Source organism: Oncorhynchus tshawytscha, linkage group LG11 (genome assembly GCF_018296145.1).
Source record: "Oncorhynchus tshawytscha isolate Ot180627B linkage group LG11, Otsh_v2.0, whole genome shotgun sequence".
In the NCBI taxonomy this organism is placed as follows: Eukaryota; Metazoa; Chordata; class Actinopteri; order Salmoniformes; family Salmonidae; genus Oncorhynchus; species Oncorhynchus tshawytscha.
In genome coordinates this window covers 17082187-17100713 of record NC_056439.1, presented here as the reverse complement: position 1 = coordinate 17100713, position 18527 = coordinate 17082187, and the positions used below count along the sequence as shown (strand labels likewise).

Genomic DNA, 18527 nt, shown 5'->3' with positions numbered 1-18527 from the left:
GCCATTGTCCTGAGGTGAGTAAAATTCACTGAAACTCACTACTAGTTGCTCTTGTTCCCCCTGCAGAGAAAGATTCTGAGATTTAGTAGCATGGCCCCTGACCTGGAACGTCTGAATGAGCTGGGCTATCGGCTTCCTCTTAACGACACCGAGATCAAACGCATGCAGAACCTTAACCGGAGCTGGTCCTCAGCCAATGCCCAAACCACCGAGAGATTCAGGTAAGGTTGAAAACTGAAGTTCATGAAATAATTTCAAAGACTGACGTTTTTTCAAAGAGATTAAGGTAAATTTGTGAAATATTAAATGACATTGGGTGCTTAATTCTGACTTGAGATATGTGTGCTTAACTAGAATTTTCGCACGTCTCCCATCTACGTCAATAAATTATTTAAGAGAAAGTCTTGAGTTGGGGCCACTTATCTAAACTCTGTATCGGGCCCATAATTATTTCATTGACTGAAGGTTTTTGGGTCTGATATTATTGGTTCTTTGTCTCTCCTCAGTAAACTGCAGTCGTTCCTGCTGCAGCAGCAGACGTTCCTGGAGAAGTGTGAGACGTGGATGGAGTTCCTGGTACAGACGGAGGAGAAGCTAGCCGTGGGGATATCTGGGAACTACCAGAGTCTGATGGAGCAACAGAGAGCACACGAGGTACTGGAGGAGTCCTGCTGGAATAGAACCTAGTAGTGAACCCAGCTGGAAAAACTTGTTATAGTGACTTCAATCCATATTACAACTAGTTCTGAAACAGTTCTGGTTGTGATGCCATAATTTCATCCAGCTTTGCATGCTGGGATTTGGGACGTCTGGATTCCATAGTCATCAGGACTGCTATAGTGCAATAATTACTGCAATGTCGCTTTCTAAGATGCAGTTAACCTGTCTAAGAACGGGGTTCCGCTAGCGGGATTCTTGTTAATCCAACCACAGTGTCCGATTTCAAAAAAGCTTTTCGGCGAAAGCAGAACATATCATTATGTTAGGTCAGCAACTAGTCACAGAAAGCATACAGTGATTTTCCATCCAAAGAAAGGAGTCACAAAAAAGCAGAAATAGAGAGAAAATTAATCACTAACCTTTAATGATCTTCATCAGATGACACTCCCGGGAGAACATGTTACACAATACATGTATGTTTTGTTCGATCAAGTTCATATTTATATCCAAAAACCTCAGTTTACATTTGGCTTTGCCTCCAAAACATCCCGTGAATTTGCACAGAGCCACATCAATTTACAGAAATACTCATAAAAAACATTGATATACGATACAAGTGTTATTCACAGAATTAAAGATATACTTCTCCTTAACCAGATCTGAATGTGTTTTCTCCGCAGCTATTCCAAGCTGAGATGTTCAGTCGTCAGCAGATCCTTCACTCCATAATCAGTGATGGCCAGAGGATGCTGGAGCAGGGACAGGTGGATGACAGGTACAGTACACTGCAAACGTATGTAAAGTGTGTTGATACACACACACACACACACAGTTGAAGTCGGAAGTTTACATACACCTTAGCCAAATACATTTATTTATTCACAATTCCTGACATTTAATCAGAGTAAAAATTCCCTGTCTTAGGTCAGTTAGGATCACCACTTTATTTTAAGTATGTGGAATGTCAGAATAATAGTAGAGAGAATGATTTATTTCATATTTTATTTCTTTCATCACATTCCCAGTGGGTCAGAAGTTTACATACACTCAATACGTATTTGGTAGCATTGCCTTTAAATTGTTTAACTTGGGTCAAACGTTTGGGGTAGCATTCCACAAGCTTCCCACAATACGTTGGGTGAATTTTGGCCCATTCCTCCTGACAGAGTGTAACGGTTTCCGTCCTCCTCTTCTGAGGAGGAGTAAGGAAGGATCAGACCAATATGCAGCGTGGTAAGTGTTCGTCATATTTTTAATCAAAACTGAACACTACACAAAGGCGGGAGACTCCGGCGGCGCCGTAGTGAAGGGCAACTCTGGCAGCGCCGTAGTGAAGGGCGACTCTGGCAGCGCCGTAGTGAAGGGCGACTCCAGCAGCGCCGTAATGAAGGGCGACTCCGGCAGCGCCGTAATGAAGGCAACTCTGGCAGCGCCGTAGTGAAGGGCAACTCTGGCAGCGCCGTAGTGAAGGGCAACTCCGGCAGCGCCGTAATGAAGGGCGGCTCCGGCAGCTCCTGACTGACGGGCAGCTCCTGACTGACGGACAGCTCCTGACTGACGGGCGGCTCCGGCAGCTCAGGACAGATGGGCGGCTCCGGCAGTTCAGGACAGACGGGCGGCTCCGGTAGCTCCTGACTGACGGACGGCTCCGGCAACGCTGGACAGGAGGGAGACTCTGGAAGTGCTGGACAGGAGGGAGCACCTGGAGGGAGGAGACGGAGAGACAGCCTGGTGTGTGGGGCTGCCACCGGATGGACCGGATCATGGAGGCGCACTGGAGGTCTCGAGCACCGAGCCTGCACAACCTGTCCTGGCTGGAAACTCCCCGTAGCCCAGCAAGTGCAGCGGGGTGGAACAGACCACACTGGGCTGTGGTGGCGAACCAGGGACACCGTGCATAGGGCTGGTGCCATATAACCCGGGCCGAGAGACGCATTGGCGAGCAGATGCGCTGAGCCGGCTCCATAGCTCCTGGCTCGATGCCCACTCTAGCCCGACCGATACGAGGAGCTGCGATGTAAGCGCACCAGGCTATACCTGCGCCTCACGGCATAACACGGTGCCTGCCTGGTCCACCTCTCTCCACGGTAAGCACGGGGAGTTGGCTCAGGTCTTCCCCCAAGAAATGTTTGGGGCTCTCGGGCTTCCTTGCCAGCCGTGTCAACTCCTCATAATGCCGCCGCTCGGCTTTGGCTGCCTCCAGCTCTTCCCTGGGGCTGTGATATTCCCCAGTCTGTGCCCAGGGTCCCTTTCCGTCCAAAATCTCCTCCCATGTCCAGGAGTCCATAACCCTCTGCTCCTGGTTACCACGCTGCTTGGGCCGGTTGTGGTGGGTGAATCTATAAAAGGATCGGACCAATACGCAGCGTGGTAAGTGTTTGTCATATTTTTTATCAAAACTGAACACTACACAAAATGAAAACGAAACAGTTCTGTGTGGAAAACACAGACACAGAAAATGATCACCCACAACCAAAATGGGGAAAACAGGCTACCTAAGTATGATCCTCAATCAGAGACAACAATCGACAGCTGCCTCTGATTGAGAACCATACCAGGCCAAACACAGAAATACAACATAGAAAAAAGAACATAGACTACCCACCCCAACTCACGCCCTGACCAAACTAACACACAGACATAATAAAGGAACTAAGGTCAGAACGTTACACAGAGCTGGTGTAACTGAGTCAGGTTTGTAGGCCTCATTGCTCGCACACGCTTTTTCAGTTCTGCCCACAAATGTTCTATGGGATTGAGGTCAGGGCTTTGTGATGGCCACTCCAATACCTTGACTTTGTTGTCCTTAAGCCATTTTGCCACAACTTTGGAAGTATGCTTGGGGTCATTGTCCATTTGTGACCAAGCTTTAACTTCCTGACTGATGTCTTGAGATGTTGCTTCAATATATCCACATAATTTTCCATCCTCATGAGCCATCTATTTTGTGAAATGCATCAGTCCCTCCTGCAGCAAAGCACCCCCACAACATGATGCTGCCACCCCAGTGCTTCACGGTTGGGATCGTGTTCTTCGGCTTGCAAGCCTCCCCCTTTTTCCTCCAAACATAACGATGGTCATTATGGCCAAACAGTTCTATTTTTGTTTCATCAGACCAGAGGACATTTCTCCAAAAGTACGATCTTTGTCACCATGTGCAGTTGCAATCCATAGTCTGTCTTTTTTATGGACGGTTTGGAGCAATGTTGATATAGGACTTGTTTTACTGTGGATATAGATACTTTTGTACCTGTGCATCTTCACAAGGTCCTTTGCCGTTGTTCTGGGATTGATTTGCACTTTTCGCACCAAAGTACGTTCATCTCTAGGAGACAGAACGCATCTCTTTCCTGAGCGGTATGACGGCTGCGTGGTCCATGGTGTTTATACTTGCGTACTATTGTTTGTACAGATGAACGTGGTGCCTTGAGGCGTTTGGAATTTACTCCCAAGGATATACCAGACTTGTGGGGTCTACATTTCTTTTCTGAGGTCTTGGCTGATTTCTTTTGATTTTCCCATGATGTCAAGCAAAGAGGCACTGAATTTGAAGGTAGGCCTTGAAATACATTCACAGGTACACCTCCAATTGACTCAAATTATGTGAATTAGCCTATCAGAAGCTTCTAAAGCCATGACATCATTTTCTGGAATTTTCCAAGCTGTTTAAAGGCACAGTCAACTTAGTGTATGTAAACTTCTGACCCACTGGAATTGTGATACAGTGAATTATAAGTTAAATAATCTGTCTGTAAACAATTGTTGGAAAATCTACTTGTGTCATGCACAAAGTAGATGTCCTAACCGTCTTGCCAAAACAATAGTTTGTTAACAAGAAATTTGTGGAGTGGTTGAAAAACGAGTTTTAGTGACTCTAATGACTTTAATGACTAAGTGTATGTAAACTTCCGATTTCAACTGTATCATGATACCCATATCATGCACTTTAAATAAACTTGACGTACACTTGTCTCTTATCATTCACAAAGCTATAGATGAGTGCCTTGGTAGAAACATGGTCATTTTTGTCAGATTTGTATGACTCCTCTACGGTATATCCATCTAATCTTTCCGTATCTTACTGTAAATGTCCTCTGTCTCACGCAGGGATGAATTCAACCTGAAGTTGGCACTGTTGAGTAACCAGTGGCAGGGTGTGGTGCGTCGCACCCAACAGAGGCGGGGTATCATCGACAGCCTAGTCCGCCAGTGGCAGCGCTACAGGGAGATGGCAGAGAAGCTGAGGAAATGGCTGGGGGATGTTTCACACCCTGCCGAGGCCCTACAGGTTGGGGCGCCCGTACCCCTGCAGCAGGCCAGATCCATGCTGGACGCAGTTCAGGTACTGTAGGCTCAACTCACTCTGATGACCTCATGACCCTAGCTACCTGCTTCTTGGTAATATTAAAACGTGTGACTATTTATACCACAACTCATTCTCATCAATATGACTGTGCTGAATGGGACTAGCTTTTTTCACCCTGCAAAAATATGGCTTTGGAGATGGAGACATATTTCATGGATAACAGTATTGTACTTATTCCCAAAGAACAAGGCAGGGCTGACATCTATCACCTTTATTGTTTGCTATCACCATAGAGCCATTGGTAAGGGTTAGAGTTAGGGTAAGGGTCAGGCATCAAGGTTCTGTAGTGGCATCAAGGTTCTGTAGTGGCTACATCCTATAAGTGGAGGGTTAGGGTCAGGGTTACGTTCTAACTGTCCTGTGTCTCTGTGTTCCTCCAGCTGAAAGAGAAGGTCCTACAGCGGCAGCAGGGCAGCTACATCCTGACGGTGGAGGCTGGGAAGCAGCTTCTCCTGTCTGCAGACAGCAGGGTGGAGGTGTCTCTGCAGGGAGAGCTCACAGGCATCCAGGACCGCTGGAGACACGCCAACATCTGCCTGGAGGAACAGAGGAGAGAGCTGGCCAACCTGATAAAGGTACACTGCACCCAACTGTAACATTAAACACACAGTACCTTTAACTTTACCTTTTTGGAGGTTTACCTTTTAACTGCAAGGAGATTATTCACTTCTACTGCAATTATAGGCATTCTTATTGTCCTGAATGATTGATTGATTGAGGACATATTTTATACTACGATGTTAACAGAGGATGTTTAAGTACTGACACTTTGTGTGGATATGCTTGTTGTCCACAGGACTGGGAGAGATGTGAGAGAGGCATAGAGGGTTCTCTGGAGAAGCTGAGGGCGTTTAAACGGCAGCTCTCTCAGCCCCTCCCTGATCACCACGAGGACCTGCAGGCTGAACAGATGCGCTGCAAGGTAAGCCTGAGTCCGGTGCTCTTGGACAGGTGTACTAAAACCACATATCACCAGTGTGCTTTGATTTGATAGGTTGGAGAATATTGTGTGATAGAGAAGTACAGCATCTTTAAAAGTAAGGGGTATGTGAACCAGCACAGTACAATAACAGACAGCTTTTTCAATCCCGTGTAGGTGATATGATTTCACAGATGTTTCCTTCATGCATATTTTGAATGTTCGTCTTGGGTATTGGACCTTTAGACATTGTCCTCACATTTCTCTGGACAGTTATGTTCAGATAACTCTCATTGGACAGTGGGTTTTATTCTTGAAAATAATGACTTTAGAGGCTTTAGAACACCTTGTTTTGGAGGTATATTTAACTGATGTAATTATAATCAAATAACATTTTATTAGTCACATGTGCCGAATACAAGAGGTGTAGGTAGACCTTACAGTGAAATGCTTACTTACGAGCCCCTAACCAACAATGCAGTTTCAAAGAAATACAGAAAGAATAAGAGATAAAAGTAACAAGTAATTAAAGAGCAGCAGTAAAATAATAATAGCGAGACTATATACAGGGTGGTACCGATATAGAGTCAATATGCGGGGGCACCGGTTAGTTGAGGTAGCATGTACATGTAGGTAAAGTTATTAAAGTGACTATGCATAGATAACAACAGAGAGTAGCAGTGGTGTAAAGAAGTGGAGAGGGGGGTGGGGCAATGCAAATAGTCTGGGTAGCCATTTGGCTAGATGTTCAGGAGTCTTATGGTTTGGGGGTAGAAGCTGTTTAGAAGCCTCTTGGATTTAGACTTGGCGCTCCAGTACCGCTTGCCGTGCGGTGGCAGAGAGAAAATAGACAAACTTACTTGGCACCTTTATGGGTCTGATCTAATTACAACATTTCTCCAACATTCCCCACACCAATGCCGGGAGCTGGTCTGCAGTACTGACTCACTAAGGATGTGATGAACATAATAGCCAGGTCATTACATGGCATTGCGTTTCATGATCCAGGTTGGATTGTATTACTGGGTTGTTCCACCAATTCGGTGTCTTTTGAGAAGTATATCGTCCTAATTTAAAAAAAATATTTTTACATTCTGTCATAAAGAGCATATGTTCAACTTCATAAAAAAATGACTTCAGTAAGTGCCAAATAAAGTAGCAGGGTTGACGATTGACAAACATAAATCCCCTTTTGACAGGAGGAATGGAAGCTTGTTGTTGTGCAACAGGAAATGGCAATTGAATGCAATCTTCACAAAAACATTTTTATTGTTAAAACATTTCTAGCCTGTCTATCTATGAGTAACAGGCAGTGGCGATTTTAGCATGTAAATCTTGGTGGGGCAAACCCCCCAAAATTGGGGGGATGCATGCCAGCAAAGCCACAACACTAAATAATATATTAATTGCACTATAACGGTGACAAACGGTGCCCACAAAATGTTAGGGCCTACATGAAGCTGTCCCAACAGCAGTCCCAACACCTTACCACTGTTCCACCTGGCTATCAGCGTAGCCTTGTCGGACAGCGAAACAGTTCATTCAGCCTCATTTACTGCCTTTTAAAAAACATACCTGATATGGCTGACTTGGTTAAACAAATGTGGTTTCTGCTGACAATTGAGATGTACAAACTATGGCATAAGGTAGATAAGAGGCAATCCGTTATTTCGATCAAGACATTAATGAGCAAGCTAGGACGGACGTAGTCAATATAACTATTTGTTCAGCACTTTTGAAGTGTACAGAAACAGAATTCAGAACATGGGCCGTTCTTACAGTGTACTCCCAGTACACGAAGTCAGAACCGTATGATAAATAAAGGGGGCATATAAGCAGACAATGAAAACTCTTACAATATTCGATGATTACATTTCTCTGAAACAGGTTATAGGCTACATTTGTACCACCAGGTCAGAACAGTAGGCGAAATTAAGAGGGGAAAATTATTAGGGTGAGGCACATGGGCTAATAACAGCTTACTACACAACATACACTTAGTATTACTTTCTTAGCTAGTATAAAATCTCCCTGGCATATAACATAATTTATGCAGCAACATACAATACATTTTCGTACTCACCTTGTTGTGCTGTGCTCACTTGAACAGGAAGGTGGCGCGGACAAATTTTATCATCAAAGTCTGGATTGAAATTCTGGATTCTGGATTTTTGGATGGGCACTTCTAATGTAACTATGGCAGCATAGTTACATTAGAAGTGCCCATCCAAAAAGGCTCAAGGTCATTGGCCACAGATAAAATTACGTCAAGTCACGTTATATCTACAGTTGCTTTGATTGGACTGATCATGTCAACATCATACTTTCAAAATCTTAGCTAGCAGTCATCATCATGAATCAAGTCTACAATCAATGAGTGGTTTGGAAGTGCTTGAATTTGAGCTCTACTATTAGATTTGGCAGTGACGTAGTGTACCCATGAGTGACAGGACACGGAGACAATCACGGCGCAACAAGAGAACATTACCAACCCCTACGCTCCATATTTTCCGCTGGCTGCCCCACCACCACAGAAAGCACTGAGCTAGGCTGAAACACCTGCATTTGGAGCTGCCTTTTCAAGAAAGTCCCAAATTGTTTGCATAGTCAACTTACACACAGCTCTGACACACACACTTATCCCACCAGGCATGCCACCAGGGGTCTTTTCACAGTCCCCAAATCCCGAACAAATTCAAGAAAACGTACAGTGCCTTGCAAAAGTATTCTCACTATGTGAGAATGCTGTTCATCGACTACAGCTCGGCATTCAACACCATAGTACCCTCCAAGCTCGTCATCAAGCTCGAGACCCTGGGTCTCGACCCCGCCCTGTGCAACTGGGTTCTGGACTTCCTGACGGGCCGCCCCCAGGTGGTGAGGGTAGGCAACAACATCTCCTCCCCGCTGATCCTCAACACTGGGGCCCCACAAGGGTGCGTTCTGAGCCCTCTCCTGTACTCCCTGTTCACCCACGACTGCGTGGCCATGCACGCCTCCAACTCAATCATCAAGTTTGCGGACGACACAACAGTGGTAGGCTTGATTACCAACAACGACGAGACGGCCTACAGGGAGGAGGTGAGGGCCCTCGGAGTGTGGTGTCAGGAAAATAACCTCACACTCAACGTCAACAAAACTAAGGAGATGATTGTGGACTTCAGGAAACAGCAGAGGGAACACCCCCCCATCCACATCGATGGAACAGTAGTGGAGAGGGTAGCAAGTTTTAAGTTCCTCAGCATACACATCACAGACAAACTGAATTGGTCCACTCACACAGACAGCATCGTGAGGAAGGCGCAGCAGCGCCTCTTCAACCTCAGGAGGCTGAAGAAATTCGGCTTGTCACCAAAAGCACTCACAAACTTCTACAGATGCACAATCGAGAGCATCCTGGCGGGCTGTATCACCGCCTGGTATGGCAACTGCACCGCCCTCAACCGTAAGGCTCTCCAGAGGGTAGTGAGGTCTGCACAACGCATCACCGGGGGCAAACTACCTGCCCTCCAGGACACCTACACCACCCGATGCTACAGGAAGGCCATAAAGATCATCAAGGACATCAACCACCCGAGCCACTGCCTGTTCACCCCGCTGTCATCCAGAAGGCGAGGTCAGTACAGGTGCATCAAAGCTGGGACCGAGAGACTGAAAAACAGCTTCTATCTCAAGGCCATCAGACTGTTAAACAGCCACCACTAACATTGAGTGGCTACTGCCAACACACTGTCAATGACACTGACTCTACTCCAGCCACTTTAATAATGGGAATTGATGGGAAATGATGTAAATATATCACTAGCCACTTTAAACAATGCTACCTTATATAATGTTACTTACCCTACATTATTCATCTCATATGCATACGTAGATACTGTACTCTATATCATCGACTGCATCCTTATGTAACACATGTATCACTAGCCACTTTAACTATGCCACTTGGTTTACATACTCATCTCATATGTATATACTGTACTCGATATCATCTACTGTATCTTGCCTATGCTGCTCTGTACCATCACTCATTCATATATCCTTATGTACATATTCCTTATCCCCTTACACTGTGTATAAGACAGTAGTTTTTTTGGAATTGTTAGTTAGATTACTTGTTCGTTATTACTGCATTGTCGGAACTAGAAGCACAAGCATTTCGCTACACTCGCAATAACATCTGCTAACCATGTGTATGTGACAAATAAAATTTGATTTGATTTGATTTGAAAAGTATTCATCCCCTTGGCATTTTTTCTATTTTGTTGCATTACAACCTGTAATTTAAATTTATTTTTATTTGGATTTAATGTTATGGACATTTACAAAATAGTCCAAATTGGTGAATTGAAATGAAAAAAATAACTTGTTTTAAAAAATAAAATAAAAAAATGAATGAATGTTATGAAAGGCCCCAGAGTCTGCAACACCACTAAGCAAGGGGCACCACCAAGCAAGCGGCACCATGATGACCAAGGAGCTCTCCAAACATGTCAGGGACAACGTTGTGGAGAAGCACAGATCAGGGTTGGGTTATAAAAAAATATCTGAAACTTTGAACATCCCACGGAGCACCATTAAATCCATTATTAAAAAATGTAAACAATATGGCATCATAACAAACCTGCCAAGAGAGGGCCGCTCACCAAAACCCATGGACCAGGCAAGGAAGGTATTAATCAGAGAGGCAACAAAGAGACCAAAGATAACCCTGAAGGAGTTGCAAAGCTCCACAGCGGAGATTGGAGTATCTGTCAATAGGACCACTTTAAGCCATACACTCCACAGAGCTGGGCTTTACGGAAGAGTGGCCAGAAAAAGCCATTGCTTAAAGAAAAAATAAGCAAAAGGCTTTTGGGAGACTCCCCAAACATATGTAAGAAGGTTCTCTGGTCAGATGAGACTAAAATGTAGCTTTTTGGCCATCAAGGAAAACGCTATGTCTAGCACAAACCCACCTCTCATCACCCCGAGAACAGCATCCCCACAGTGAAGCATGGTGGTAGCAGCATCATGTGGTGGGGATTTTTTTCATCGGCAGGAATTGGGAAACTAGTCAGGATTGAAGGAATGATGGATGGCGCTCAATACAGGGAAATTCTTGAGGGAAACCTGTTTCAGTCTTCCTGAAATTTGAGACAGGGACGGAGGTTCACCTTCCAGCAGGACAATGATCCTAATACTGCTAATGCAACACCCTAGTGGTTTAAGGGGAAACGTTTAAATGTCTTGGAATAGCCTAGTCAAAGCCCAGACCTCAATCCAATTGCGAATCTGTCGTATGACTTAAAGATTGCTGTACACCAGCGGAACCTATCCAACTTGAAGGAGCTGGAGCTGTTTTACCTTGAAGAATGAGCAAAAATCCCAGTGGCTAGATGTGCCAAGCTTATAGAGACATACCCCAAGAGACTTGCAGCTGTAATTGCTGTGAAAGGTGGATGTACAAAATATTGACTTTGAGGGGGTGAATAGTTATTCACGCTCAAGTTTTCTGTTTTTTTGTGTCTTATTTCTTGTTTGTTTCACAATAAAAAATATTTTGCATCTTCAAAGTGGTAGGCATGTTGTGTAAATCAAGTGATACAAACTCCCCAAAAATCTATTTTAATTCCAGGTTATAAGGCAACAAAATAGGAAAAATGCCAAGGGGGGTGAATACTTTCACATGCCACTTTACACTATTATAAAGATGGAACTTGGAACTTCCTTCCATCTCATATTGCTCAAATAAACAGCAAACCTGGTTTCAAAAAACAGATAAAGCAACACCTCGCGGCACAACCCCTCTCCCCTATTTGACCTAGATAATGTGTGTATATGCATTGATATGTAGGCTACATGATGTAGTTATGTCCTTGAGCTGTTCTTGTCTAATGATGTTCTGTATTATGTCATTCTGTATGATGTTTCATGTTTTGTGTGGACCCCAGGAAGAGTAGCTGCTGTTTTTGCAACAGCTAAATGGGGATCCTAATAAAATACCAAATACCAAATGTCAAAATGCTGAATCATTTATTGCAACAGGCTTTTAAAATGCAATATTGGTGCAAAATGTCTACTTAAAATATCAAAGGCACTCTTTTCGTGGAACGACCATACAATTATTATACTATGTTCAACACTGAATACAGGCAGGCTCACATAATGTCCAGAGAAATGATCTGTAGGTGGGCTTAGTCCTATCATGAACTGTGTCCTAAATGGTACACAAATGGAGTGCACCATGTATGGCATACGGTGCCATTTCAAATTGACCCGTGATGTCTTTAAAAAATATTCAGCTAAACATAGTCTTGGCTGCTTAAAGCAGATGATAACGTTCTCTCTCCTGTGACCAGGACTTGGAGAACACGTTTGACGGCTGGACAGAAGACCTAGCCCACCTGACGGTGCTGAGGGAGTCCCTGTCTAGCTACATCAGTGCTGAGGACCTGTCTGTTCTACAGGAACGTATAGAGCTTCTGCACCGCCAGTGGGAGGAGATCTGTCACCAGGTACTGTATGGCTGTTGAATATGTTGCTGTGAGGAGAAGCAGTCTCTTCCCATGGCCTCTGTGTGTCTGACTCAATAGGTGTGTCATCAGTCCAGCAAGAGAGACTAGAGCTGTCATTTTAAGTTGTAATGACATGTGGTGCCAAATGGTGGTGCTGAAGCTCCATGATAGGCCATGGCCGCACTATGTACGCATAGTTATGGGAACAGGGTTGAATCTTGCAGGCTTGCACTGATTGCCGACTCGTGCAGAAAGATCTGCAGCAGACTATGATTGAATAGTGGTTCTGCAGTATTCTTTATCGCCTTTGTGAAACATATCTCTGGTGATTTCATAAAGCTGGAAGCGTAGTGTTTAGTATAACTAGACTTGAGATAGAGAGAACTTTAATGCAAAACAGTACAGGATGTTTCCCCTTCAAACTACATCCGGTGTTGTTTGTGAATATAGACCACAAAGTGACAGGAAGTCACACAGTGCTAGCGTTAGATGCATTACATTAGGTAACACCTCTACATCACTGCTACCTCTTCATTAATGTTCTGCTAAATCTATGGATATTGCCTAGTACTGCTTGTTGTGTATGTTTCTTTTTGTATATAAACATTTTCATTTCTCTGTGCAACTAGCTATTATCCTTACCATGGTGAATTAATTTCAAATGAGTATATGTATTTACAACACCTGTGTATCTGTCTTGCTGTCTCTCTCTCTCTCCATAGCTATCCCTTCGGCAGAAGCAGGTGAGTGAGAAGCTGAATGAGTGGGCCGTGTTTAACGAGAAGAACAAGGAGCTGTGTGACTGGCTTACCGACATGGAGAGCAAGGTGTCCCAGAATGGAGACATCAGCATCGAGGAGATGATCGAGAAGCTACGCAAGGTAAACACCAACCGATACCAGACCTTGTCTTTTCATTCGAGTTTGATTAATTAGACAAATATCCCATTGAAATGGTCTTCTCTACTCTGAATTGCTTCAATGAGAAATTCTTGTAGAAGTTGATTCCTCTTTGAATAATGTTTCAGTCCAAACTGTTACACTATTCTCCCTTTTACATGGTCTGATGACGGTTTTTAATCCCTCTCCCAGGACTACCAGGAGGAGATAGCGGTGGCTAAGGAGAACAAGCTGCAGCTGCACAAGATGGGTGAGCGCCTGGCCAGGGCCAGCCACGAGACCAAGGCCTCTGAGATAGAACACAAACTCAGCAAGGTGGGAGAGCGCTGGCAACACCTGCTGGACCTCATCGGAGCCAGGTAAGGAGTGCATTCGGAAAGTATTCAGACCACTTGACTTTTTCCACATTTTGTTACGTTACAGCCTTATTCTAAAATTGATTAATGACAAAGCAAAAACAGGTTATTAGAAATGATAGCAAATTTATTAAAAATAAAAAAACTGATATTACATTTACATAAGTATTCGGACCCTTTACTCAGAACATTGTTGAAGCACCATTGGCAGTGATTACAGCCTTGAGTCTTCTTGGGTATGACGCTATAAGCTTGGCGCACCTGTATTTGGGTAGTCTCTCCCATTCTTCTCTGCAGATCCTCAAGCTCTGTCAGGTTGGATGGGGAGCGTCGCTGCACAGCTATTTTCAAGTCTCTCCAGAGATGTTCGATCGGGTTTAAGTCCAGGCTCTGGCTGGGCCACTCAAAGACATTTAGGGACTTGTCCTAAAGCCACTCCTGCGTTGTCTTGGCTGTGTGCTTAGGGTTGTTGTCCTGTTGGAAGTTGAACCTTCGCCCCAGTCTGAGGTCCTGAGCGCTCTGGAGCAGGTTTTCATCAAGGATCTTTTCTCCATTCCTCTTGCCCTCGATCCTGACTAGTCTCCCAGGCCCTGCTGCTGAAAAACATCCCCACCGCATGATGCTGCCACCACTATGCTCACCTTAGGGATGGTGTCAGGTTTCCTCCAGACGTGACGCTTGGCATTTAGGCCAAAGAGTTCACTCTTGGTTTCATCAAGCCAGAGAATCTTGTTTCTCATGGTCTGAGAGTCATTTAGGTACCTTTTTGAAAACTCCAAGCGTTTTGTCATGTGCCTTTTACTGAGGAGTGGCTTCTGTCTGGCCACTCTACCATAAAGGCCTGATTGGTGGAGTGTTACAGAGATGGTTGTCCTTCTGGAAGGTTCTCCCATCTCCACAGAGAATCTCTGGAGCGCTGTCGGAGTGACCATTGGGTTCATGGTCACCTCCCTGACCAAGGCCCTTCTCCCCTGATTGTTCAGTTTGGCAGGGCGGCCAGCTCTAGAAAGAGTCTTGGTGGTTCCAAACTTCTTCCATTTAAGAATGATGGAGGCCACTGTGTTCTTGGGGACCTTGATTGCTGCAGACAGAGTCTCATAGCAAATGGTCTGAATACTTATGTAAATAAGGTATTTCTGTTTTCGCTTTGTCGTATTGTGTGTAGATTGATGAGGAAAATCAATTTTAGAATGAAATAAAATAAAATGTGTAAAAAAGGGAAGTGGTCTGAATACTTTCCGAATGCACTGTATATACTATGGCCGGGTGTGTGGGATAGGAATTACATGGATATGCTATACTGCTGTGGGTTAGGAGTATACACACATTTGTTTACACACGCCATTGGCGTTAATATTTGCTTTGATGCAGCCTTCTTGACTTTCAGAAACTCTCTGGCTGGCCCAGTGTACAGTACTGTACTTAGCACAATTTAACCACAAAGGGACTTCCTAGTAAAATATAGCTTGAATAAAATAAAAACATTGAGTGGAAAGAAGTGGTTTAATGACTGTGTTAATTGTTTTTAGGTGCTTCTTTACTAGGAATCTGCTGTGTTATGTATGTTTTTCTAAAACAAGCATCATGTATCCGGTTGCTATAGAGTGAAGAAGCTGAGGGAGACTCTGGTGGCAGTGCAGCAGCTGGATAAGAACATGAGTAGTCTGCGGTCCTGGCTGGCCCACATAGAGACTGAGCTATCCAGACCCATCGTCTATGACACCTGTGATTCCCAGGAGATACAGAGGAAGCTGGACCTGCAGCAGGTAAATATCCCGTCAGCTCGGTGGTCCCAGATCTGTTTGTGCTGTCTTGTAGACTCCTGTAGTCGTTGTCATAGCAGTTGGCAAGATGGCATTAACAGATCTGGCACCACCAGGCTACCGCATCAGTGGGCTGTGAGTACTTTGAAAGCACACTGTAGTTTACACCGATTGGTATAGCTATTAATATAGATACTGTACATAATCAATGATGGTTGCTTATGTTGAAATTTTATAGATCCTTTTTAGTTCCTAGCAGACAGGCTTACAGACAATACAATAGAGAAGGGCTTATTGAAAAATCTTAGCAGGTTTCTTGGTTCTGAAAAGATCCCACCCTATTTCTCTAACATAGCGTACCATAACATCCTTCCATCTTTCTCTCCATCTATCCAGGAGCTTCAGCGTGACATTGAGAAGCACAGTACGGGTGTGGCGTCTGTGTTGAACCTGTGTGAGGTGCTGTTGCACGACTGTGACGCTTGTGCCACGGACACAGAGTGTGAATCTATCCAGCAGGCCACTCGCAGCCTGGACCGCCGATGGAGGAGCATCTGTGCCTTGTCCATGGAGAGAAGGCTCAAGTAAGACCTACGCAATTTAACTTAACCTTTTACTGCAGTGGGCTAAATCAGGGTCGCACAGTGTGTTTTCTTGGTAGTCTTAAACCGATCTACTTTGAAACAAAAGTATACACCTCACACACATGGTTATGGGCTTTAAAAAAATAATACACAGGGCCTTCCAAGTGTCACTGGGCTTGTAGTGACAAGCGTCACTACAGGCCCACGTTCGATCCCAGGCTGTGTCACAGCCGGACGTGACCCGGAGACCCATGAGGCGGTGCACAATTGGCCCAGCGTTGTCCAGGTTAGGGGACATTTAGCCGGCCGGAATTTCCTTGTCCCATCGCGCTCTAGCGACTCCTTGTGGCGGGCCGGGTGCCTGAAAGCTGACTCCGGTTGCAAGTTGGACCGTGTTTCCTCTGACACATTGGTGCAGCTGGCTTCCAGGTTAAGCGAGCAGTGTGTCAAGAAGCAGTGCAGCTTGGCAGTGTCGTGTTTCGGAAGATGCATGGCTCTCGACCTTCGCCTCTCCCAAGTCCGTAGGGGAGTTGCAGCGATGGAACAAGACTGTAACTACCAAATGGGCAGAAAAAGGGGTACAAGTGAAAGTAAAAAATAAAACATAAACACAAAAAAAAGACACATATCATGTCAGATGTGGAGTTTTGAGTTTGCATCCCAATATTACACTTTATATACAGTACCATTATATACAGTACCAGTCAAATCTACTCATTCAAGGTTATTCTTTATTTTAACTATGTTCTACATTGTAGAATAATCGTGAAGACTTCAAAACTATGAAATAACACATATGGAATCATGTAGTAACCAAAAAAGTGTTAACCTTTTGCGACGAGCAAACCCGTATCCGGAAGCGTAATCATAGCCTCAAACGCATTAGCATAACGCAACGGACATAAATACCCCTAGAAACTTTTCCTATTCATGAAAATCGCAAATGAAATGAAATAAATATATTCAAACACAAGCTTAGCCTTTTGTTAACAACACTGTCATCTCAGATTTTCAAAATATGCGTAACAGCCAACGCTAGACAAGCATTTGTGTAAGTTTATCATGGCATAATGCTATGCTAGGCTCTGCTGGCAGCAGGCAACATTTTCACGAAAATAAGAAAAGCAACCAAATTAAATCATTTACCTTTGAAGAACTTCAGATGCTTTCACTCAGGAGACTCACAGTTAGATAGCAAATGTTCCTTTTTTCCAAAAATATTATTTTTGTAGGCGAAATAGCTCCCGTTTGTTCATCATGCTTGGCTGAGAAATCGACCCTAAAATGCTACAACTATAACGCCAAACCTTTTTCAAAATTTGCTCCATAATATCGACAGAAACACGGCAAACGTTGTTTAGGATCCATCCTCAAGGTGTTTTTAACAAATATATTCGATAATATATCCGTCGAGGCAGTTGGTTTCTCATAAGAAGCGATTGGAAAAATGGCTACCTCAGTATTTTCCGCAAGGTTTTCTGCGGGAGACACCATGTGACCACATGCCATATATGGTCCCTTACAGCCATTCTTCAAGGGAAATGCTTAAAAAGACGTCACAATGCTGTAGACACCTTGGGGAAAACGTGGAAAACATAAGCTCATTCGTAGCTCATTCACAGCCATATAAGGAGTCATTGGCATGAGGCGGTTTCAAAAAATGCGGCACTTCCTGGTTGGATTTTTATCTGGGTTTCGCCTGTAACATCAGTTCTGTGGCACTCACAGACAATATCTTTGCAGTTTTGGAAACGTCAGAGTGTCTTCTTTCCAAAGCTGTCAATTATATGCATAGTCGAGGAACTTTTCGTGACAAAATATCTTGTTTAAAACGGGAACGTTTTTCATCCAAAAATTAAAATAGCGCCCCCTAAATCCAACTGGTTAAACAAATCAAAATATATTTTATATTGGAGATTCTTCAAAGTAGCCACCCTTTGCCTTGATGACAGCTTTGCACACTGTTGGCATTCTCTCAACCAGCTTCACCTGGAATGTTTTTCCAACAGTCTTGAAGGAGTTCCCACATATGATCAGCACTTGTTGGCTGCTTTTCCTTCACTCTGCGTTCCAACTCATCCCAAACCATCTGACATGGGTTGCTGTCGGGTGATTGTGGAGGCCGGGTCATCTGATGCAGCACTCCATCACTCTCCTTCTTGGTCAAATAGGCCTTACACAGCCAGGGTGTGTGTTGTGTCATTGTCCTGTTGAAAAACAAATTATAGTCCCACGAAGCGCAAACCAGACGGGATGGCGTGTCGCTGCAGAATGCTGTGGTAGCAATGCTGGTTAAGTGTGCCTTGAATTCTAAATAAATCACAGACATTGTCACCAGCAAAGCACCCCAACACCATCACACCTCCTCCTCCCATGCTTCACTATGTGAACCACACATGCGGAAATCATCCTTTCACCTACTCTGCGTCTCACAAAGACACGGCGGTTGGAATCAAAAATCTCAAATTTGAACTCATCAAACC

General features: G+C 44.3%; 1 protein-coding gene across 5 annotated transcripts in view; it reads left to right on the top strand.

Annotated features, from left to right (window-relative positions):
* syne1b (spectrin repeat containing, nuclear envelope 1b) overlaps positions 1–18527 on the top strand; it is a 142230-nt gene that overhangs the window by 103557 nt on the left and 20146 nt on the right. For all 5 annotated transcript variants that reach the window (XM_042329845.1, XM_042329843.1, XM_042329844.1 and 2 more), the window contains 11 exons: positions 67–221; positions 507–654; positions 1341–1435; positions 4768–5002; positions 5407–5601; positions 5823–5948; positions 12287–12442; positions 13165–13323; positions 13534–13700; positions 15301–15463; positions 15857–16044. In XM_042329845.1, the coding sequence (XP_042185779.1) occupies positions 67–221; positions 507–654; positions 1341–1435; positions 4768–5002; positions 5407–5601; positions 5823–5948; positions 12287–12442; positions 13165–13323; positions 13534–13700; positions 15301–15463; positions 15857–16044 (1787 nt within the window). The remainder of the gene's footprint in view (positions 1–66; positions 222–506; positions 655–1340; positions 1436–4767; positions 5003–5406; positions 5602–5822; positions 5949–12286; positions 12443–13164; positions 13324–13533; positions 13701–15300; positions 15464–15856; positions 16045–18527) is intronic.